The sequence below is a fragment of the Mus caroli genome, unplaced genomic scaffold (genome assembly GCF_978045245.1).
Source record: "Mus caroli unplaced genomic scaffold, Mus_caroli_1 scaffold_15, whole genome shotgun sequence".
Classification (NCBI taxonomy): Eukaryota; Metazoa; Chordata; class Mammalia; order Rodentia; family Muridae; genus Mus; species Mus caroli.
Genome location: NW_028227270.1, coordinates 84251392 through 84276646, shown reverse-complemented (window position 1 = coordinate 84276646; position 25255 = coordinate 84251392). Strand labels below are relative to the sequence as shown.

At 41.7% G+C, this 25255-nt stretch overlaps 1 protein-coding gene across 2 annotated transcripts in view; it reads right to left on the bottom strand.

The window, feature by feature from the left end:
- The window catches only part of F13a1 (coagulation factor XIII A chain), a 187084-nt gene that overhangs the window by 64574 nt on the left and 97255 nt on the right, over positions 1-25255 (bottom strand). For both annotated transcript variants that reach the window (XM_029484978.2, XM_021180809.3), the window contains exons 7-8: positions 16888-17062; positions 14347-14485 (exon numbers count right to left, since the gene is read on the bottom strand). In XM_029484978.2, the coding sequence (XP_029340838.1) occupies positions 14347-14485; positions 16888-17062 (314 nt within the window). The remainder of the gene's footprint in view (positions 1-14346; positions 14486-16887; positions 17063-25255) is intronic.

The window sequence follows — 25255 nt, the reverse complement described above, 5'->3', positions numbered from 1 at the left end:
AACAATGGAAACCCTAACTAGAACAAGTCAGGAAGCTAATAAAACTTATAAGGCTTGGGAAATTCATGAAACTTGAGAGATTTGAAAGATGCCTTGGAAGGATTATGAAGGTAATAGTCAGTTGTTGGTGAGAGGAGACACTGTTTGCTAGAGCTGCCTGAAGTTTGGATCAAGAACTCCAGTGACCCAACTTTCATGATTACCCACATTGGAATGGGCTTGTTGGTGATGTAGCTACTTTTTAGTTATCTATCATTCCTCAAGTAACCCCTCATTTGTGTTCCAGAAGTATCCACCAGCATTGATTTAGTTTATCATTTGATCCTGTAAACCTATTTGTTTTGAATTTACACACACAGACACACACACAAAACCCAACATAAATGCAAAATTCAGGACCTAAGAATGTTCATCCTTGCATGATTTACAAGAAGGCAAGCTGAGAACTCCAACAAGCTAACTGCCCAATAAGTTACCAAAATATTTTAAACCCAAAGTAAGCAGGAGTAATGTCTGTGGCATATGCATGTTTAGAAACTACACTCCAGAGCATCACGGATGGCATTCAAGATGCCAAGCAAACGCCCCAACCAACCTGTGCCAAATTTCCAACTCATGGAAAACTGCTTGATGGCAAGTACATGTTGGGTTAAGCTGAAAAGTCTGAAACTTCACTATGTAGTAATAAAAATACATGTGATCAACAGAGACAGGAAAGGATGCTCAAAATATTACAAATGTCTTGAGTAGTTAGAAAGGGAGTGACCCTTGCTCTTCTACATGTTTGCAATATTTGAAAAATAGTAACAAGCATGTATATCTTTCTTTCTTGAAATTAATATGAATACTTTAGTTTTTTAGTGTGTGTGTGTGTGTGTGTTTATCTGTGCAAGACTGTTAGATTTCTGAGGACAAATTGTAGACGCCATTTCTCTCTTTACACCATCCAGATTCTGGGGAACAAACTCAGGCTTAAATGTAGGTGTGTTTACCCACTAAGCCATCTCACCAGCCCAAGATGACCATTTCTTTTCTGTTTTTTTTTTTTTTTGGTTTTTCGAGACAGGGTTTCTCTGTGTAGCCCTGGCTGTCCTGGAACTCACTCTGTAGACCAGGCTGGCCTCGAACTCAGAAATCTGCCTGCCTCTGCCTCCCAAGTGCTGGGATTAAAGGCGTGCGCCACCACCGCCTGCATTTCTTTTCTTAAATCAGACGTTACACTGTAGTCAAGGTCTGCCCTGGCCTGTCACCAGGATGGTGAGGTGCAGGAGCCTATGGAATGGAGGACCGATGGACAGAGAATGGAGCTGGACTTTTTTGGATTCATGTGATTAGAATTTTTTTAAAGCTAAGTAATTATTCTAAGAAAGCAATTTAAATACTCTATAGAGTGAGCTCATTTATAATCTTCCAGAAAAGTTTCACAGAACGGGTTCTTAAAAGAGAAGAAAGAGGCTTATAATTTTGTTTGTGTTGCTTCATAAAGGCTCATGGGATAGATTCAGAGAAAGTACTGGGAGAGAGACCTTGGAGCGATTTCAAGTGTGAGCCAAATATTTGGAATTCTTTCATTTGTGAAGATGGTGGGTGCTGGAGGGCAGGCAGGCACTGGGCTACTTTGCAGAGTATTTGTGTTTGGGTGGCAGATGGAGCTAGTCCAGCAGCCCTGGGTCTGATGATTTTCCAATACAGTCATGACATAGGTGATAAATATGACAACATACCTGGAATGTGGCCTTGGGAAGGGGATGGGAGTGGGATGGAGGGAGGAAGGAATCAGAAGCAGAAAGGGGAAACAATCTGGTTGACTTTGAGAATTATCAACAAGATGCTTCAAGGTGGAAATGAGAGTGGAGCTTGAGGAAAACCGTGACATTTAGGAAATACAAAGAAATGAGATGGCTGAATCAAACTGTTCAGAGGAAGGCTAGGGGAATCATTTATGAAGCTGGGAGCTGGGAGCATGGAGCTCCTTCAGAATGTAGCTGTTCTCAGCTAGGGCTGGGAAGGGGCACTTGAATCTTCCCTGAGGTCATGTCAATCAAAGACCAAGGCCAGAGGTCTAGGCTGGTGGAAACCAGCTAGCTCACCCCTCATTTTAAGCACAGTTGCCTTAGTCTTAGCAGTTAGGAGCCACCTGAACAAGCCTTGATAGTCTGCATGATGATTCTGGGAGTTGGGGTTAGTAGAGGATGCCATGAAAGAACCAATTATGGGGTGGGAGAGGTGACTCAGGAGTTAAGAGCACTGACTGCTCTTCCAGAGGTCCTGAGTTCAATTCCCACCAATCCTATGGTGGCTCACAACCATCTGTAATGGGATCCAATACCCTGTTCTGGTGTGTCTGAAGACAGCTCTAGTATACTCATATAAATAAAATAAATAAATCTTAAAAAATAGAACCAATTATCCATCCCAAAAAAGGGGGGATAATGAGGGCACCTACTCTAGTTTATACTGCGAAGGCAAGAAATTCTACTATGCTCACTGAAAAGTCAATTATAATATACTCTCTTGAGTCACACAAGACACAGGTAGGGAGAAGGTACACATGGGATGGACTTGAGGATGGGCTCTGATGCCCAAGACAAAACTGGTGTATTTGTCAAAATCATTAACAACTGTTCTGATTCAGATGTGCCACCAAATAAGAACACTGGCTCTAAAGGCCAGGATGGCTCTTCTAGGGCATACTGACTAAACACCACTGCAGAACTCAACTGCTTTATAAAAAAAAAAAAAGTACTACTTAATCTGAGTCTATTTAGCAAGTCATTCGGTATCATGCCCGTTCATCAGTTCTGCGAGGATGACTCTTCCACTCCTAACCTTTGAGGCACAGGTGTCTTGAATATTTATTAGGAACAATTTACAGTGGTTTTCATAAAAGAAATGTTTTATAAAATTAGGGAATGATCCCACAGATATCTCATTCCTTTTCTTCTTTCACCATTTCTGTGTTTTTAATGTACTGTAGGTGAGTGGAAGAGACCGAGGGTGAAACTCCATAAAGCAGAACTCAAGCACTGACAGACAGAAGCTCCGAAGCAGATCATAGAAAAGCAGCCCAATGAAAACAACGTCCAGCATGCTCAAGGAAGAGGCACCGAGTCGCATTAACTCACATTTGTCAGAGTGAGGAGAAGCCCCTCCCCCACCCCGTGCTAGATTCATATTGAAAATGAGAACCTGTTTAGTTCATCACGCTTTCTGGCATAGCAAGTTCGAAATTGCCTTCCTGGCTGAAAATGAAGAAGAGATTGGATTTTTGAAGATGTATATTTGTATAAATCTAATGTTTGAAAACTTTCTATAATAAATTCGGTCCAAGCTTTCCCATAATTATTAGAGAGGATTGAAAATCAGCCAACAGTCTCAGTAGCTTCCAAAGTTCCTGTTTTGCATTATAAGGATGCTTATGAATAATTATTCTAAAGTTGATAGCTCTTATTTTTACTTTTTAAAGATTTATTTGTTCTGTTTAATTTTTAAAAGTTAAAATATAATTACACTGTTTCTCTCACCCTTTCATCTCATCAATCCATTCTCCGTAACCCCTCATTTTTTCCCTCCTGAAATCATATCTTTTTCTTTAACTATTTTTATATATGCACATATATATGCATATATGCCTAAATATATGAGTACAACCTGTCCACTTCATTTAATGTTACTTATGTTTGACTTTAGAGATGACCACGTGGTGTTGCATAACCCTTTCTGGCACTCTCAGCCCTCGTTATTTACCTGTAGTTTTCTGTGTATAGATGGGGCCCTGTCAGACTTCCCTCTTCCATGTTAGCATGTCTGTTGGTGGTACTTTTCAGGTCTTGTGCTTAGCCAGCCATTTTGCTGAGGTATCACAGCTGAGGCTTCCCTGACATTTCTAGGGGACATAATCTCACAGCAGATTTTCTGTTCTTCCTGCTCCCTCCGATGCAATGTTCCCTGAGCCTCAGGTACAGGAATAATGCCATAAATGGAACAACTGGGACTGAGTGCCCATGTTTACGTGCTCTCTGCAGTTTGACAGATGTGAGTTTCTGCAATGGTCTCTGTTGCAAAGAGAAGTTTCTTTGATGAAGGATAAACATACTTATCTGGCTGGACCCTGATGCATGGTATCTATAGCTGTTATTTTAAAATACATTTTAAAGCTATCTTATTAACTATCTAATGAAACTAGCCTTGAAAATACATAGTTTATTAGCTTTTAACTTTTTCCTGGCAGCTATGAATGGTATAGGTGATGAGTTTTTCTTAGATGGAACTTAGGTTAAACCAGAATCTAGAATTTCCTTAATCAAAATATCGTACCACTTATTTATTTATATAGATGATACCCTACTTCTTTCCCATCCGGCCAAATTTCACAAGAAGTATGTGTAATTCTATTTGTCCACTGTCTAGCAAGGTGAGCAGTACATGGGTTACAAGGATTTGTTGGAGATATCCCAGTAGGATGGTAGAAAGAGGAAGAGAGTCTAATGTAATATTCTAGAAACTTTAAAGAACAATGCCCTCCCCCAGTTTCTAACATCCATTTGTTATAGTAAAGTGCAATCTGTGGACAGCTTTCTGAACATATAATTTCTAAAAGCTCAGTGTAATGCTTAATGGTATGTAATAGGAATGGGGACATGAAGCCTTATGTATGTGGATAGTCATGTGTCCTATAACAACACTTTGATTAACGGGGGACTACAGATGTGATGGGAATCACACATATTGTTAATATTGAGCTAAAAGCTACTCTTTTGCACGGATGTCATACATTACAACAGTGCCTTTCTCACTTGTCTGTGTGATATAGGTATAAAGCAACCTACTATGCTGTCCATCCTACAAAAGCATAGTACTTGTGACTGCACATGGTATGTGACCATGACAGTAAGCAATCGTGATATTGATTTATGCATTTGCTGTACTGTATCTTTAACATTACTTTATAGTATACTTTTATTGATTGACAAACTTTAAATGATAGGGACTGCAAAAATTTATATTGTGTGAGCTAAACAGACCCAGAAGGACCTCTCTCTCTTTCCCTCCCTCTCCCCCTCCCCTCCCTCTCCTTCCCTCCCTCCCTCTCTATCCCTCCCTCCCTCTCCCTATCCCTCGCTCTCCCTCCCCCTCCCCTTTTCTCTCCCCCTCTCCCCCTCCCTCCCTCTCTCCCCCAACTGGACCTTAGATGCTTAGTTTTTTTAGGTTTAATTTGGAGAATCTGAAGTAGCCAGGAAACTAGAAGGGGTCATTGTAGAGGAGAAGAAATACCTTAAAAGAAGCGGACACCAGGGCACAGGTGGTGTGAAGGCAGAAAGAATAATCGAGGAGAAGGCTTAAATGGAGATGACAGAGTTGAGCAGAGGAGAGGGTGGGGGAGGAGGGGGGTATCCTTGAAAAGCCACATTGAAACCTATTATTTTAAAAGTCAAGTTCTCTCTCTCTTTCTCTGTCTCTGTCTCTGTGTCTCTGTCTTTTTGTCTCTGTATCTGTCTCTGTCTCTCTGTCTGTCTCCGTCTCTCTCTCTCTGCCTCTCTCTGCCTCTCTCTGTCTCTCTCTGTCTCTGTCTCTGTCTCTGTCTCTGTCTCTGTCTCTGTCTCTCTCTCTCTCTCTCTCTCTCTCTCTCTCTCACACACACACACACACACACACACACACACACACTGCAATTACCCTAAATAGGATAATGTTCCTCCCACAAGCCATGTGTTACCATGCAAAATTCCCAATACAAAATTCTGTATCTCTTCCCTTGAAGTTGATCAGAGAGCCCCCAAAACAGTATAAGCTTTCATCATTGTTCTTGTTTATCCAGCAGAATCCGACTGCGTGACTGTTGGTATGAATCTGGCTGAGAAGGTACTACTCAATGTGGTCACAGGACATGGCAAAATAAAGCGGGCACTGACTTGGAACCTTCTTCCATGGCTGCTCAGCTTTTGTAGTACCGGAATGTGCTGTGTGGCTGCTGAGGGCGGGGGTACGTCAACAGTCTTACTCAGTGATGAACACTGAAAATTCTAATAAAATATCTAGCCTGCAAAGATCTGCTCACTTACTTAACAGCGGAATGATTGTTATTGAGGTAACCATCTACTTTCTGATTGATTTTTAAGACCAATCCCACAGGGCTGAATTCATGCTTGGTATTGTACACCTGGCAGAGAACCTGTGGCTGCAGTCCTCTACCCTAAGGGAATACATACTATTATTATTTTGCTTACTGGGCACAGTATCAAACTGTCTTCTAAATACTTAACGTTTGTACCCATAAATTAATGGTGTTCAGCCCTTACCAGAGAAGCTTCCTTTTGCAGAGGATAACAACTGATACAGAAACTCACAATTGGACCAAGTATAGAGACTATGGAGTGTTTGGTCCTATATAGGAAATCTACATCAGAATCCCCACCTCCATAAGGTCAGGGAACATCTTGAAAAACAGGAGTGGAGGAAAGATTTTAAGAGACAGATGCTGGGAGAAAATGCTGCAAACAGTGTCTCATCGACAGTAGATGAGAAGTAGGTGTCCTTGTGATGTCATAGCAGCCATGATTGCCTGCACAAGTCCTCCCCAAGCCAGTGGATATTCCAACAAAATGGGGAGGAGCCCCACCCTGAACTTAGATGCTATTGGGAAATGATGGCTGCTGAGGGAGGGGGAGCCAATTTTGTTCAAATGTAGCTGTGAGGCTTCCCAGGTCCAATGGATGCTGCCCCATGCACATGAGCATGCAGGCAGCACTAACTGGACTCAGGATGCTGTTACAAATTTAAAAAGGAGAGAAGTTGGGAGGTGGGTGTGGGAAAGGTTGTCAGGGAGGAGTTGGCCTTCACTTCTCCCGGACAATCTCGAAGAAGAAATAAAAAAAGGTTAAAATTTACTGTAAAATAGTACATTGTTTTACACCAGCAGCAGCTGCAGAGATCTCATTCCTATGCCTGATTGCTCTACAAGGCCACTTCAGCTGATTGCCCTACAGTGTCTAAGCTTATGTAAGTGTTCTCCCTGATCCTACCATTAAATGACTCATTACTGTGCATTACATATTTCGAAGTATATATGTAGAGGAAACTAAATTAGGTGGTAAAAATATCTCTATACAATATAACCCCTTTGAAGGTCTGATGGATTCCTCCATTTGGATCCATCTAAGTAGTGTCAGGAATAGACTTTGGGAGGGCTGGAGAGATGGCTCAGTGGTTAAGAGCAGTGGCTGTTCTTCCAGAAGATCTGGGTTTGGGTTCCAACACATGTATGGCAATTCTTAAATATCTGTAACTACAGTTCTAGGGGATCTAATGACCTCTTTTGGTTCCTGACATTCATGCAAGATAAATACCCATGAATGAATATATATATATATATATATATATATATATATATATACACACACACACACACACACACACACACACACACACACACACACTTTAGGAAGCACTTTCGCAATGGTAGAAAGGCACCAAGAGATAAAACATCAGACCAGTTTTTCTAGAATTCTAGAAATGAACGTTAAGACTTGCAACAACCTGAGTGGTATTTATTCAAGGAAGTCATGTCAGTCTCCATAAGAGCTCTGATCTGTGCTCGGTTTTATTTATTTTCCCCTCCCTCTCCCTATATCCATGGCAGTCTTGAAAACAGCCTCAGTGGCTGTGGAAGTTTACAGCTTAGGGATGAGAAGTAAACAGGTTGATCTCCTTCAAGGATCCTCCAACTCCCATTGTTATATTTCTATATTTTCTAGAAACTTCTTAAAAAGTTTCCAACTCAGGGTTTGTTCTTCCTCATCTGACGCAGTGTTCACTTATATAGACAGCTCTACCCATCTACCCATAGCCTACAGTTTTCCACAACAGCTAGAAGCAGCTATAGCAACTTACCCCTCACTTTTATTTTTCCTTTAAGAAGTTAATTTAAAATAAGTCCTAGATCCATGCATAAGATCTAAATTTAGAAAACTCAAAAGGAAAACAGAGAAGCAGGTGTTTGTGACCTTGACTTGACTGCATGATCTTTTACATGTGGTAATAAAAGTATAAGCAACTAAAGAGAAAATTATAAAATGGTTTTGATAAAAATAAGCCATTTTCTGTTTTGAAACAGATCATTAATGATGTGAAAAAGACAGCCCAGAGATTAGAGAAATTCTTTTTTGTTTTTTTGCATCCAGAACATGTAACTAACAGCTACAGTGTGGTGACTGACAGCTCAATTTTAAAATTGGACAGGAGTTTGAAAAGCTATTTAAAAAACAACAACAGAAAAACCCCAAAATAGTAGAAGAGACATAAGTCATTCCGTATCATCAGCCCACAGAGGAGTGGACATTTAATCTACCAAACTGCCCATGTTCACTAGAAAGTCTGTAACAATTTTAAAATGAAATAGAGCCCAGGAAAATTATCACCTGGGCAAGGAAGGATATGGAGAAGTCTGCAGCCTCATGCTCCGCTGGTAGATTCGGTGGAGCTGATTCGGAAAAAAGTTTGGCATTTTCTCAAATGGTTAAATGTAAAGTCACCATATGACCAAGCTACCCTAACTATGTTTATTCTAAGAAAAGCAGAAACATATACTCTCACAAAGAGTTTTAAATGGCTGAGCAGAGTGGATTGTTCATAGCAAGCAGAAGCAATTCTAATGGATAGCGGAGGAACCACGAAAGAAAACATGCTTTGTCCACACAGAGAAGTGCCATTCATTGGGAAAAGGAATGTGTCGTGGCACATGCTCCAACATGGATGAGCTGTGAGAAGCATGCTCTGTGGAGGGAGCCAGACAGCAAAGGCCACACAGTGTATGATTCCATGTATGTGAAGTGTACATATCATTCACTGTGATGGAAGAGAGAACGTGAGCAGCCATCAGGGGCTGGAGAAATGAGAACGTTTCTTTTAAGATTGATGAAAATATGCCAGGTAAATGAGGCTCAAGAGGGTAAAAATACTGATTTGTGTACTTCAAAAGAGCAGGTTTTATATCTCTGAGTTATATCTCTGAGTTATATCTCAATAATGATACCCTACCTATAAAACAAAGGCACTCTCAGTGTAGACCCTTGGTGCTGTAATTTAGCCTGACACGTACTGACTGGGACAGAAAGTGACCCTCAGTGTTTTATTCTTTAGAGGTACATTTGTAAGTAACTGTGAGTCCTTTCTTGAACATGCTGGTACATGCTTAGCATTAATTCCCAGTCTGCAAATGGTGGAGCTCATGGGCTAGCTCCTGCTGGTAGTCATCAGAGTGAGTTGGCCAAAAATATGGACGAGAAGATAATGCTTGAAAACAAACAGCTCGGATACAGTGTCAGAATTACTAACTTGGATGCATGGTGAGATAATTTTACAAGCCCTCCAACATCTTTAAGCAGTTCAGTCTATATTCAGGATTCTTCTTCTCTACGATCTTATTTGGAGTTTATTTTCAGATCACTCTTATTTCCCACAGTGATTGAAACTGAAGATGATTCAGCAGTATACAAATCCAACTCATAGGCATATACAGCACAGCTAAGCTAATGTAAAGGAGGTGTGGCCAATTTTAAAAATGTGCTCGTGGTGTATAGAGCATCATACAGGGGGCAGTGGGCACTAGAACGATAGAAGGATGAGCCTTCAGATGAGAGACCGGGAGATTCTGCTTTGCCAGCGCTTTGTGATGAACACTTCCACTGCACAGAAAGATTTGCATTTGAGGTCAAAAACACAGGCAATAACAACCGCAGTCTTTCTAGAAAGGATTGAAGAAAGGTTTGTTTTTTCTTTCCTTTTTCTTTTCCTGTTTTAGATACAATGGAGCTGGCTAACCGATCGCAATCTACTCTTGAGATCCCTCTGCTCTGTTTCTTTCCTCCAGGGAACTGATGTGAAGCCAGTTCATGTGGACGCTCCTAGGTGTGAGTAGGCTGGCCACAGCCTGGCCCTGTGTGTGCTTGCAGCCTTCATGCCAAGCAAGTGACAGAAAACGCTGAACTATACGGGAAAGGTCTGGATGGAAGAACTGCCTTCCTTATTAAAAATGAAGCTATTTTTGAAGCTGGGAAGGACTCTATAACTCATTAATACTGAGGTATTACATTTGCATATGAGAATGTAAAGGTCTTGAGATGACGAGCAACTTGCCAAGGTTATCCAGGTAATTAAAGGCAGATCAAGTCATACTGCTTTGCACAGTGTGTGTGTATATAACTTAGGATATATAGAATGAAACTTCCTTCAGTCTCTCTGCTTCCCACTGAATATATATATATTCAGTCTGGTTAGCATTTTGCTGTTTTTCCAAAAGAAATTGTTTACATTTGCTCCATATTTTGCTTGCTGCTGAATGCATGACAGAGAGAGATAGAGATAGAGATAGAGATAGATAGAGATAGATAGAGATAGATAGAGAGAGAGAGAGAGAGAGAGAGAGAGAGAGAGAGAGAGAGAGAATCGTGCTTACCTAATGGGAGCTGAATTCTTACGGGAACAAGTAAAGGATAGAGTTTCGCACCCAGAGTCATTTAAGTAGACTCCCTTCAGTCCATCCAAGGGACACAGGGAAATATTTGTACCAAGCAGGAGGGAAGCCCTGCTGTGAAGCATCTCTCATGACCCTGTAAGTGCCACCATCGCTGTCTTTTAAAATTGTTTCCCCACTCCAATGTGACCTGCAAATAATGAGGTGGCCAAACGCTCTTATAAGGCACAATGAAACTGTTATGTCTGCTAAGCATGGGCTGAGTCTCTCTTAGAGAGGCCCTCATAGCTCCATAGTCCAGTAGTGAAATGCTACGTCAGCCACTTCAGCAAACTGCCTGCAATGACTCACCACTATGGGAGATGCTTCACACTCTTCAGATACTCCCAAAGGTGACTATCTACCAAAGGGACCTAAGACAGCAAACAGACATAGAAGCTAAGCTTCCTGTCCTTGGTGCTCCATGTCACAGCCCTTTGCATGTGACTGAGCCAGAACTCTGGAAAGCCCTGCTTGTTTGCCTCCTCTTTGGGGACTCATAAACCTGGCTGGATTCTGAAAGGGGAGATGTCCTGGGTCGTTGAGACCTAAATGGACAGATCAGCTTAGCACAGACTGTGAATAATGGGACCGAAGTGTGAGGAGCCAGGTGGGGTAGGATCTTTTGCTGGAAGCAGTGGAGCCTACTGAGGGAGGTAAATCCATGGGGCTGGGTGAGAGCCATTTCTCCTCAGAACTGCAACAAACAACTACGCCAAGAGTGACCTCTGGGTAGCCAGCCTAGGTCCAGCAACCATTTCTACCCATGCTTGAGCCTCTGCCTAGCAAGAGTTTCTCACCCCCAAGCCCCAGATAAGCCTTTCTTCCCACCACTGACAAGCATTGCTGTAATCAGCGTCAGAGCTGCCATTTGTTGGTACAGACTGAGAACGCGATACCAGCACCAGACTGTCCTGGATCTTTTCACATTTCGGAACCTTTTCATGCACCTAATTAGGTATCTTTGAGCTGGAACCCAAATCTTGGCTTGAACTTGACCTATGTGTCATACACATCTCACCTACACTCAGAAGGTGATTCTGCATATGTCATTGTGTTTGTGAGTCTCACGTGAGAGGGGACACGGAATTATCTATATGCATACATGAAATTCTGGATTTGTGTACTATTTCTGGTTAGACATGGCCAATCTGTGCTTTGTGTGGATGGTCTCCTTTAATTACTTTTCAGTCACCCGAAATGGTAGTTCCTGGGATGATGCCCCGAAACTCAGAGAAATGACATCATTTCCTCAATACCAAACATCAAATAATAGCTTAACATGAAGCTTGTCATCTGTCTGTCTGTCTGTCCCCCCTGTTTCTCTGTCTCTGTCTCTGTCTGTCTCTGTCTCTGTTTCTCTCTGTCTCTCTCTGTCTCTCTCTCTCTCTGTCTCTCTCTCTCTGTCTGTCTCTGTCTCTGTCTCTCTCTGTCTCTCTGTCTCTGTCTCTCTGTCTCTGTCTCTCTGTCTCTGTCTCTCTGTCTCTGTCTCTCTGTCTCTATCTCTCTGTCTCTGTCTCTCTCTCTCTGTCTCTCTCTCTCTCTCTCTCTCTCTCTGTGATGTCCACATTCTGGTTGATGTGTCCTGGAGAGCTTCCACCAACCCCTCAAGCAAGGAGAGTCCTTGACACAGTCTGGCTTCTTAGAACACACATAGTTTATAAAGCGTACCAGTGATTGTGTAGGCCTGACAAGTGTCTGCCATTTCTTTTAAAATACCCCCAAGTCACAAGAGTATCAGTCATCTCAGGACACTGGGCACCCCTCTCTTCTGAGTTTCTCAAGGTACTCAGGAGGATGGCAACATATTGCCTCCCCGAGACTCCAGCTGTGCATCTAATAAAGAAGGCGATCCCGGCAGCCAGCGCTCATTAGGCACCTGCTACACTCAGCTCTGTACTGAGTGAAACAGGGATTTCTGTCATCTCTACTTTAGAAGAGGAAAGAGGCACAGAGAAACTCTGCCTTGCTCAAGGTCACACAGCTGGCCTTCAGTAGAGCCAAGACACTGAGACTTTCTGTCCCTGTCCTTGGAGTCTGGGCATGTCTCAAATTGGGGTAGCACAGACCTCTATCAGTGAGGTGCCTAGTCACCATACATAAACTCCACCAAGCCTCATCAAGAGAGGGCAGAATAATCCAGAGCACTGGTTACACACAGGATGTTGATGACCAGGCCAGGATCCAGGTCTTATGTGCTAGGGGGAGTATAGGAAGACTCTGAGGGAGGGAACAAAATTCAGAACAAGATGTCAGAAAGTCACTACATGGCTTTATACCAGCTGTATTTAGGATTTCATTATACTCTATGGCAGGTTCCTCATAGGGACCTAACATGGGGATATTTGCATCAAGAAACTAGGAGACTGATGCTGCCTACATAAAGGGACTCTCTCTCTCTCTCTCTCTCTCTCTCTCTCTCTCTGTGTGTGTGTGTGTGTGTGTGGTCGTGATGCAGAGAAAACAAAACCAAAATCCTTCTCTTTCTACCATTACCATTGACAGTGGGCTTTAGGGGCTGATGTTTTGGTCTGTTTTGGCCATTCCAGACAGGCAGGGCTGTGAGCTGTAATTCTACAGGTTTAAATGGTTCTTTAAATTGCTGTTGAGTTTCCGTGGGCTAGGCTTTGTCCAGCCCATGCCCTCCAGCACCCTATCTCAACTCCTTCAAACAAGAGGCTTTATATTTTATCCATAGTAACCTGCTGCTGTGAGTTGGGGCCACTCCAGCCATTTCCTCCTTTCAGCATCCTCCAGTGGCCACTTACAGGGCCTGGTGAGTGAAAGCTGCCCCCAAAGCCAATCCATGCCCACAGTACAGGTTTTTCAGGCACTTCTCACTTTTGCTTTCTTAAGATGCACTTGTAACTTCCCACTACCCCCAGTTGGGTGCTTTTACAATAGACACTGCTTTAGTTTCATAACTCGCGAGGAACAACTAATTATACAGGACACAATTTTGCCTGGGAAATTTCACCCAGTTAATGCTTGGTGACTGCTCAAATTATGTCCCAATTTCACTCCACATATAGTTTCCTAAATATCCCTTCATTTGGATTCAGAGGAATTTCTCCTCATGTCAGTGTGCCACATTGGACTGGTGGGATCTCCACAAACAACAACATCTTTGGGCTCTTACATTCCCTATAAGATGGCCAGCTTCTGGTACTGCACTAAATGGTAAAAGATGCATGGCATTGGTGTTTGGAAGTGATGTCACATTTTCCTCATCTTGATCTTTAAATGAAAGCTGGGCACACAGTCAAGGTCAGGTTTAACCCTATCCTCAAAGAGTCATTCTGTATTTCAGAAGTAAAAATATGTGGGGTGAAGAATTGAAGAAGTCTATTGCCACTTTACAAGATATGTGACCGTGATACAAATCTGTTTGGGCCTCAGCTTCCACAACTGCAGTCTTGTGTCACTCATCTGATTAAAACTATTAGGACAGGTAAGATTGTACAGACACATAAACTGGTGCATAGGCGATTTTGGGCAGATGTGAATGCTGGCTGCAATCCACATCAACCAGAGTATTCATCATGTGCTATAGAGGAACCAACCGAGGCATGTCCATTAGCTGTGCTCGTGGCTGGCTTTAATGATTGTTCCCATACAGATCCATGATTGACTTTTATCACTAGGGCCCAAATTGTCTACTCAATAATAGTTGCCATTCAGCACTTAAAATGAAATTGTGTGAAAATAAGATAGTTATACCTATGAAACTGAAATAAATATAGAGGAGAGAGACACTTGGCAGTGTCTGCATTGTAGTACACATGGAATGACCCTCTTACTTGACACCAGCTCATTACATTGGAAGTCAAACTCACCACACCGAATCCTTGGTGAGTTTGGAGCTCACATTCCCATCTTCTTCCAGGAAGATGTCCATTTGCAGATTGGCATCATTGTCGTGGGCCGAGAAGTAATTGGTAATGACCCGTGCAGGGATTCCAAGGCATCTTAAAACTGTAGGTGACAACAATCATGTGAGGCAAAACCCATATAAAAATACAGTGAAAAATCCTTTTATTCTGTGGACCTTTCTTCCTACCCAGTATGAGGAGGCCCCTTCCTCAGATGTTCCACATTGAGGAAGTGTGGCTTGTTCAGTCCCCAGAGGGCTGGAGAGAGACCATGTTGTCAGACTCTTGGGAACAACAGACAATGCCAACAAAATCATTTCTAACAGAAATCCAATAACCCCATGTTAATTGTTTAGTCCTAACCACAAGTTCATCAAAGTATCAGTGATTCAACCCTCTTAAGGGGGCATGCTCCTGGAAGCCTATCCCAAGGTAGGATTGTATAGGGCTGGTTCTCAGTGGGACACGCTACTTCTGGATGAAATTTCTCCTGCACCACTCTATGCAGGGTGACACCACTGAGTCATTTTAGTTGTTAGATAATAAATTACCTGGGTGCCTCTCTTGCCATATGCACCTATTGATTAAGCTTAATCCGAGTGCCCTTTCTGACTCCCAGGATACCAGACATCAGGGCTCATTGGAAATAATTCAGCTGACAATTTTAAGATTAATGACTTGGCTTGCTCTTTTTCCCCCCTCTCCATAGGAATAATTTAGCATTTTTTAAAATAAAGACTATCCAGCCCTTTCAACAGGACAACCTTGGATGTACAAATGTGAGTTTAATAGAAGTGTCCTGTCCTTCAAGTGACTTGGCCTCAAGCACCAAACAACAGGGTGACAGCCACCACTGGCTTCTCCCTTCTACATTCCTCTGCAGCCTCTAGTCACTGGTATAATGACTGACACCCAGTTTCTATTTCTGGTTAATCCTATTGTGAATTTCTGGGCATTCGAACACATTATTACTTAAGGAGACTTGCTCCCATGTAAAGGCTGACTTTGTGGTACCAGCTCCTCTTACCACCAACTTTCCTTTCTGATTTGCTTCTATTGCAATCTCTCTATGGTATAGTCGAGATCCATCCTTGCTTAATTTGCCATCAAAGCCTGTCGTTAAGCACAGAGAGCATCCTTTATGCAAATAGCATACATGGATGTAAGGTTTCAGCATTTTATCTGGTTCTAAACCCAAAGCTATTGAGGTAAGGCAGTGAAATTTCAGGTGTGTGAAGGACTGGGGCTTTTTATGGTTTCCTGGAATGAGCTTAGGGAAGTGGCGTCCTCTCTGTGGTGCCTTGGCTTAAAAGTCCCAAGTATCCAGAGATGCTTTCTAACCCTCAGCCACCAGGAAGCTCAGACTTCTGTCTGACAGGAGCAGCCTCCCAGAAAGATGACTGCTCCCAGGAAATGAACACGCCTTTAGTCCTTGAATACAGTCAAAGGGCTCGGAAAATAAACGTACTCAGGTTGTGCCATAGGAAGTCACAACAAATGAAAGAAAAATGTCATTTCTGTTCAGGTGGAACAGGACTTGGTCCTACACTGTGACAACTTTGTGTTAAAATAGGTGTGTCTCACATTCATATTTTAAAAAACCTGTCCTTTCCCAAGCCTATAGCCCCCAGACTCTCATTTCTTTGAAAATTTTATTTTAAAATGCTAACTAAGCAAAGCACTGTTTATTAATGAGCAGGCAGAAAGGACACTCTGACTTGAATTTAATGTTTCTGCGAGGCAGGAGGAGTGCTGTGTGAATGAAAATCATTACTGATGGCGAGGACACAGTGAAATGAATGGCCTTTTAAAATAGCCACTGAATTAACTGTAACATTGCCTGGGCTGATGAAGGCAAGTGCCATTTGGTAAAATGATACACAAGATTGAAGAGAATTATTCTGTTCCCATCTGTTTTTCTGGGCAGATGGACATTGGGTGGACTAAGTTGGGAAGGTGAAGATGCTCACCGGCTACTGATACCCAACTGACCAGGCTCCCCTGAGACTTACGGATGAAGAAGAAGATGGGATGACCTAACTATTCCTTTCATATCTAGGACAAGCTTTTAAGAACTTACAAAACATCTCATCAATAACAAATAAGTGTATTTATATAACATTTCAAGAAAGAAAAATTAGAATTTATTTTTCCTTATTCTTTATTATTTTAGTTCTTTAATCTTTAAAAGAAATGCTTAAAATGGCTCATGCTTTCCCTACTTCCGTCCTTAGCCCCTCCAACCCTTCATTGCTCTAGGTGTCAGATGATGGATCATGTAGGAAGCAGTCTATCATTCTTCCCATAAGGACTCTGGAGTCAGAGACATGTGAGCATATTTGGCCCAGCACAATTTAATTATGCATTGACTACATCCCAGAATAGTCACCCATAAATTCTATAGAGCCAATGGGAGCTGTTAAGTTTCCTTGCCAGCTTATAGATAAAGTGATTTGAAGTGAAATTTCTGTTACGTTAAAAATCATTACTCTACTGGACACTTACATGTGTTAAAGACACCAGCAAAAACCCAACACTGGCCATATCGGACTGGTGTTTCTGAGCTTCTGTATTCTAGTAGAATGTCAACACTTCCTGTCCAGGCTGATGGAGGGATGCCGTAGGCATAGACATTGTCCCATGATCCAACAAGAACACCTTCATCATCCTTGGCATTCACCTATATGAGGCCATGAGAGGTGAGAAAAAATAAAAGGTCATTTAGAAGATTGGTGTGGGGAAAGCTGGGGTTCTTTTACCACCGTGTGAGTCCTGCTTGGGGAAAAAACTTCCTATTCCTGTTCAATTGATCATGTTATCACCAAGGGTAATAATGCAAGACCAGACTGTGCAAAGGGAAGTCTTAGAACCAAGACTAGTTGAGTAGTTGAATGATGAGTAGAAAGAGTCTTCTCAATTTGATTTGAAAAAGATCCATATCAGGTACTTGGTTTGGCCCAGAATGACATGGGGAAGACAGGAGAAAGGCTGCAAGAGGAGAAGCTAGGAGGGACTCTTATGTCGGTAAAAGGTGAATTCAACTGACAAATGGAAAGTCAATGGTGGGAGCACTTTCACTTTTGTGATACATAGTGAGTGTTCATGAACTGCAAAGGTTAATGCCAATTGCCAAAGGCATCATTACAAGTCAATGGGAAAATAGATTCCCATAGGCACTGTAGGTACTTTTTAAAAAAGTTCACTAAAGAAATACTCTTCAGGCTTAGGGGATAGTTCAGTGGATAAGAACACTTGCTGCATAAGCATAAAGACTTGAGTTCAAATCCCCAGCACCCATGTTAAAATTTGGAAATGGCCAGTATTGCGGGTGACAGAATCAGAAGAACTGCAGAGTCTTTCTGGCTGCAGCTCTTTGAGATCCTTTCTCAACGGTTCAAGGAGAGACACAGCAGGATACCTGATATCTGTCCTCTACCTGTACATGTGCGCCTCCAATATTTATATATACAGTAATATACATATGCTGAACATACACAATACCTAAAGTAAAAATATTCTTTAGAGATCGTTTAAAGTGATTGATGTACATGTATATGCATATATATTTGAGTTGGTGATTAAACCAAGGCCTTGTGCTAGGCAAGTATTTTACCATTGAATTACATCTCAGCTCCTAGTTTTATAATTATATTACCTAGGGGGTCTGAGATCTTAGTAGAGATGAGACTTAAGCTGATACTGGCAATCTATAATATTTGGGAAATCCTCGATATACACTTGATACTAGAATAGAAACATCTAGTATACCTGATGTGCAGGGGCAAAGACAGTTGGTGTTTAGGAAATAAAACAATGCCTGGACGGTTGCATTTTTTCCTGGGCACTGGTGGATCTACCTCTTTGAATGGAACTTTGGTCAGTTTAATTGCGGTCAGCATCCAGGTGAGCCACAGTGGGAATTCTTTTCAAATTGGGTGCTGCCTCATAACTGGCATGACAGTGATTGTGAATACTCAGAGTGTGGTTTGTGAACACACTCTGAGTATTGTTGTGAACACCAGTAATGATGTTCTCTGCACTCATCAGAAATGCATAATATCAAGCTCCTCCCATACTAGTGAGAAGACATTAGTTAGCTATCCATGCCAAATACAGGCCCTGAAGCTGGGAGATTAGCTTATGGAAGCCATAGAAGAGATATGAAAGTATGGTAAGTTTCTATGTATCGGCAGCCTCAGCAACCTTCCAGACTTCTCCATTTGGCCTGCTCTCCTTGGTTGGAAAGGACTCTTATTCTGAAATGCTTCAAGAGTTCTCTGAAGGCAAAGATTAAATATGTGGAAATGTGTCTTTCTAAATTCCAGCAAGTCTGAATAAAGAAAGAGCTGGTGCTCCAAAATTATTCAATAATCAGGTCTATATTCAACATCCATGTGGGCACTGGACATTGAATATGCATAAGGTGAAGCCAAGCACATTGAAGTGCATTTTGACATGATGATGAAGAGAGAAGCACACACACAGCTAGAATGGAGGGTCAAAGGAGAGGAGAATCGGTTGGAGGGTGGTCCTGTCGTTTGGAGTTTGGTAGCAGGCATGCCATTCAAAAAGTCATGCAAAGATGAATAGCTGTGTGATGTCATGAGGTAATAGGATAAGCTTAGGAACCTTTGTATGGTTATCACATAAGTAGTCATGACTGAATGAAATGCTATTTCCACCTTTGACTCTGTGTCCAGTCAGGCTAGAATGAAGACTCCTGGTCAGTACTTAGTTAATGCATTGAATGAAGAAAAAGAAGAAGAAGAAGAAGAAGAAGAAGAAGAAGAAGAAGAAGAAGAAGAAGAAGAAGAAGAAGAAGAAGGAGGAGGAGGAGGAGGAGGAGGAGGAGGAGGAGGAGGAGGAGGAGGAGGAGGAGGAGGAGGAGGAGGAGGAGGAGGAGGAGGAGGAGAGCATTCAAGTTTCTTAAAGACCTCTACCAGCAAGCTCAAGGCTTTGATGTGAACTTACTTCAGCCAACTCCTCAGGCCCTATTCTTGACCAGTGCTTGTCCTTGCAGGTGAATTAAAAATCAGGAAATGTGTGCCTGCTATGTCGGAACACCGTCAGTGTCTATGATATGCCTTGGTCTTTGTGGAGAGGTGGTATGTTATCTTTGAGAAGTAAAATAGAGTTTATGGATCTCAGAGATAAAAGTCCCTAAACTGTAGCTCTGATGTATGATTTCCAGATAGATAACCATTAAATAGAAGGCTACTAATAGCTTAAAGCTGAACCCAATCAGCTTGGGAGGAGAGTAAGAAATAAATAGCCCTCTTCCCTACAGACTTTTTAATTGTTAATGCTGAGTGCTGCCCCCTTTGCTAGATAAATCACAATTCTCACTTATTAGCATTCGGCAAGATTAGCTACTGTGTTCTAATTAGAACATTGATTTCTAAGAAGCTCACAGATCAAGATATGTCTTCAGTGACAGATGAAAAGGGTTAAAGTGAAATAGCCCCTTCTAGACAACAAAATATGCTGGAGGGGCAATTCAAGGACATGCTGGGGCTTTTGCTTGCTAGAGTTGGCTGTTATAGCATTATTGTGAACTCGAGTTTAGACCAGGGGCAGAATCAAATGTCATAGCCTTGAGACATTGGTGATCGAGCATACAGTTTGAACCTGGGACTACAGACCAGTATTGCTCTTTAACATAATATGGCTGCGTTAAATTCCTATTCCAGAGGCTGGAGAGATGGCTCAGAGAAAAGACTACTGGCTGCTCTTCCTGAGAACACAGGGTTCAATTTCTAGCACCCTTCCAGGGAAGCTAATGCCCTCTTCTGGTTTCTGCATGCCTGTGGAGCACAAACATTGAAGCAGGCAAAAATATATCTACACATAAAATAATTTAAAATTAAAAGTTAAATTTTCATCTCATCCTGCCTACAGAACTGGAAAGATGAAAAAGTACCCCCAAATGTTAGTATCAGTAACATCAGTGGTATAAGGTCCTGCAGGAAAATCCAACACCCAGTGCCCAAAACAGATGTCGGCTGTGTGAGACATAGGGAAGCAGAGGAGCTCAGAATCCAATCTAACCACTGGTTCTTCAGAAGCCAGACTGCTGAAACAACACAGTGTTAAAGTGATTAATATCAAAAGAGGTGATATTCTGTGAACATGATATGGACAGAAAGCCTAAGAGTGTGACTTCATGGGAGAGATTTTAGTTGGTGCCAATGCTCTGCATGAAAACTGATGGAACCCTAAACAAAGGAGCAGAACATAGCACACTAAGAAAGGTGACCCCTCTCCTCAGGTCATTTCCTTCGCTCCAGTCTTGGCTCATCCCTGATCCAGTCTCTCGGTGAACTTCAGAGCAAATAAAATACCAAAAGAAGAATTGTGCATAAATAACATAAAAACAGAAGAACACGAGACCTAGTAAATAGGGAGGATGGAAGAAAAGGCAATGCTCACACATAGAAGAAAACTAAGGAGCACGAAGCATTTTCTCACAATCTATAATGAGATCGCTGACCTAAAGGACAAATGGATGACCAAACAACATCATTTCAGAAACAATGATGCATCATCAACTTTGAGATACAGAGTTGACAGTGTTAAAAGCAAATAAATGACATTGAGTGTGAATGCGATAATCAAAAAATATTAATGAAAAAGACAGACATTGTTGCAGAGATGCTAAAAGCTCCAGGGCACAGCTGATACAACGCAAAGATAAGTAGTGTCCTTAAAGTAGGGAACCCTCAAAATGAAACCAAAGGTATGACCACACCCTAGAGCCTTTGGCTTTATCAAGAGAGCATTGACTCTACACTGAGAGTCATTCGTAGTCCATGGTTTGACCCAGGCCCCTAACCTAGAACTCACAATCCATTGAAATTTTGAATAAAGAAAAGATTGCTTGGTCCTCTAGACAAAAATAGAGCCACTCAGCAAAAATGGAGGGAATCAGGCTGTCTTCGGATTTCTCTCCAATACCATTCAGCGACAATAGTGTCAGTTCCTATTCACACAGTCCTGAGAGATAGGTGTCTGAAGGATGTTAGGCAGAGCCAAGCTGCACTAGAAAAAAAGCCAAGCAACATTAAATATCAGTCATGAAGGATCTCAGAGAATGTACGAGTCATAAAGTCCATCAAAAATAGAGTTGAGCATCCTTCAGAGCTATAGCTACAAAATGAGCTGAGAAGCTTTGAAGTGGAGGACCAAAACTGACTATACAAGAAATGCGATAAAAGAGTCAAGGGAGAAGAGGAAAGAAAACTCTCAGTGTGTTGGTCTCTCATAGTTAATTGAAACCATCTAAAATTAAAATATAATTTAAAAGTACATAATTATTTTATGTCTAGTTGGTTTCATAATTTGAACTAATTTTGGAAGAATCTGTCAGGAAATATCTGTTATGGGGAGACTTTTATTTGAAGTTTTCTGTTATGTACAATTCAGTAGTTTTCTCCTGCTAAAAGTAAGATTTAATATAATGAAATAGAATTTAAGTATAATTAAACAGACTTCTTAAAATAGTATGATGCCATTTGGTATAAATACAAACAAATGGATCAATGGAGCACAGCAAAGAACACAAAAATAAATCCATATATATGCATAGCTGCAAAGGAAACTTTCCATACAAAAGACTTGGTTCAACAAAGACAGGTAGGGCAACTAGGTATCATATATCAGTAAGCCACACAGAACTTAAGACTCACAAGCCTGAAGAGACAACCTATGGATTGTGTGAGCATTTGAAAACCATATGTCTGATAAGGGACTGAAAGGCCAAGCAGAAACATTAAATAATGGTGGGGAGGGGAGGGGAGGGGAGGGGAGGGGAGGGGAGGGGAGGGGAGGGGAGGGGAGGGGAGGGGAGGGGAGGGGACGGGAGGGGACTCTTCACTGGAGTGGCTGTCTGCAGGTTGTTCTGGGAACTCCGTTACAGTGTTGGTGGGATGTGAATTAGCACAGCCATTGGGTGGCAGGATGGAAGCTCCTGAGAGAATGACTACCCAGGGCATCAATCTGCTTCCGGGTATGTTTCTCAAAGTATTGACATCATTAGGTCAAAGAGACATCTCAGCTCATCTTCACTGTAGCACTGACCAGGAGAGGGGAGGCATAGACTTGACATAACTGATAGGAGACCAGATAAGGAACAGACAGCATATAGACACAAGGGAATGCTATTCTTCAATGCTTCAAGTTGTTTCCCTTTTATTCTTTAAATTGTTACAAATGACCTGGATTCCTTTTTGAAAGAAGTGGGATGCTTTTACTTTTATTATTGCCTTTTCTCTTCTTTGCTTTCTTTTTTAATCAAAGAGAAGGCATTTATAAAAGACTCTGGAAGTAAGAATATTTATCAATCAAATCTTTTTAATTCTACAATGAAAATTTGGTTACAAATTTCTTCTTAATTATTATAGCTATGTTTTTTGAAGTATTAGCTGAAAGGGATTGGATGATTAAAGCTCCCATCATGTGCCACGTAAGGTGCCTAGTGTGGCTAATAGTCCAAATTCATGACTTAGGTCTGAGGGAATAGTTAAACTGTTTTTTTTTTCAACTACAGAGGGGGTGGAAGCAGTTTATAAGTGGGGAAGAGAGAGACTCAGCCATCGAAGAAGTAGACTGCCAGGAGGCTGGGCAATATGGATTTTCTGTAGCTACTTTCTGAGTTGAAACATTCTTCTTTAGAGCAATGGCTCTAAGTCTTCCTAATGCTGTAACCTTTTAATACAGTTCTTCAAGTTGTGTTGATTCCTGGCCATAAAATTTTTTCATGGCTACCCTGTAACTGTAATTTTGCTACTGTTGAATAGTAATGTAAATATCTGTTATTTCCAATGGTCTTAGGCAATCCCTGTGAAAGGGTTGTTTGACCCTCAAAAAGGTCCTGACCCACAGAGTGAGAACCACTGCCTTAGAGAGAAGAAGAACAGGTCCTAGGATTAAAAAATATTCAAGGGAACTTGAAAACTTCAGAAGCTCAAAAGGGTACAAGATTCACAAAGCCTTTCCCTCAGAGCTACCAGTGGGGCTGTGTGCAGTTCTGCAGGGATCTCTGAGGATGCAGTTTTATGAGTCCTCAGCCATGCTGGGGTGGGCTTCTTAGTGACACAGCTGCTTTTATTTACCCGTGATCTGTGAGGAGCCCTGGCAGGCCATCCTTGGTTCTGTGGGATCACAGCTGATGACTGTAGGCTGTTCTACCCTTTAGCATCGTACTGGGCAGTCCTCCACTCTAGAGTAAGAATAAGCTTGCTTTCTGCACCATTCAAAAGACAGAAAGATAACCATGAAGTTTGAGCAGATCTTAACTTCAATACCAACGAGTGAACACTTTTGACATTTTTAAGGGTCCTATTCCCTGTAGCCCAGATTTTCTATTTTATACAGTTACAGTTTACTTTCTGTTTCTTTTTTAGCACATGTAAAGTGATTTCTCTTCTCTGGTATGCATATTTTATATGGCTATGGTGACTTTTCTCTGTTATAAACCTGTTTTATTTGGTTAAATTTCATTGTTTCAAGTTATGGTCTCATAAAGGCCAGGAATTTCTAACTCTTTTAGAAAATAGTTTTATATGTCATCTTGCCAACAGTTCCTTAAACCAGTGAATATGCATTTGGGGTAACACGAACCCTCTTAAGAGCTATAAAGTTAAATTTGGGAAGGAGAGAGATTATTCCTAGTACAAACTCTTTCCAAGTTTTGTAAACCACAGATCCTCAGCTACAACCCTGCAGTGAACAGGCTTAAGCATAATGGACCACCTGTGTCCCACATACCTGGGGCTTTGTCAATGAAACTCAATAGCAACTGTACTGACTGTTTTGAGAGTGGATCAGAGAGGGTCAAGTGTTGATGTGGGGGCCACAGCATTATCTGTTCTTGATAATGTTCTTGATCTGTATCTTGCTTCCTTTCTCATTTATACATTTATATTCAATGACTACCCCCAAAAAGCAAGTGTAGAAAATAGACTCTGAAGGCCCATTTATCTGGGTATTTATCTGGGTGTAGGTCTGTTTTTTTTTTCTTTTTTCTTTTTTTCTTTTTTCTTTTTTTTGCAAGTTACATGGTAAGGTGGGAGGGGAGATGAGCTGAAGATGAAGTTCTTAAAAGATTATCCATGGGCAGGCAACCCAGCAAATATACCCAAGAATGAAGAAATAGAGCTGCAGGAATTCTATTTTTCTTTGCCTGGCTCCTTCACCTTGGTCCTCTTTGGGTTTTTATGGCACTTACAAATGCCACAGTCGACATTTTATCTGAAGGAAAAGAAACCCAAGTGCCATCTTGGATTTCACAGTTAGGATGGGATGATGGGGGAGGGGGGGCTAATTAGCTGTTTTCTGCCTGGGTGTGGTTAAATTGTTGAATTGACTTCCTGCAATGCCCTTCCCCACTGGACCCCTTGATTTCATTACCAAGCATGCTTATTGTTTGTGTAAAAGCCAGCTGGTTTCATGGGAAATCTTTTCCCTGTCACTGTGGTGGTCTTTCTCTACTCACATGGTGCCCTTTGCTTTGCATGGCTCTCATGTTTGCCACAAGGTGTCCTGTTATTGGTCATATCATCTTTGTTCCCATTACCAGATTTCCTCTTGCAAAAGAAGGAAATTCAACTTGACTTTGCATTCCCAGGGCTACTACCAAGTGACACTAAGGGAGTTTTGCTAGGTGGATGGATGTGACATTACCCACAAGGGTTTAACATGTCCTTGAGGACCCAGAAGGGATAGGAACTCCACAGGAAGACCAACAGAGTAAACTAACCTATACTCCTGAGGCTCTCAGAGTTTAAACTACCAACCAAAGAACATACATGGGTTGGACATAGGCCTCCCTGCACATATGCAGCAGATGTGCAGCTTGGTATTCATGGGTCCTAAA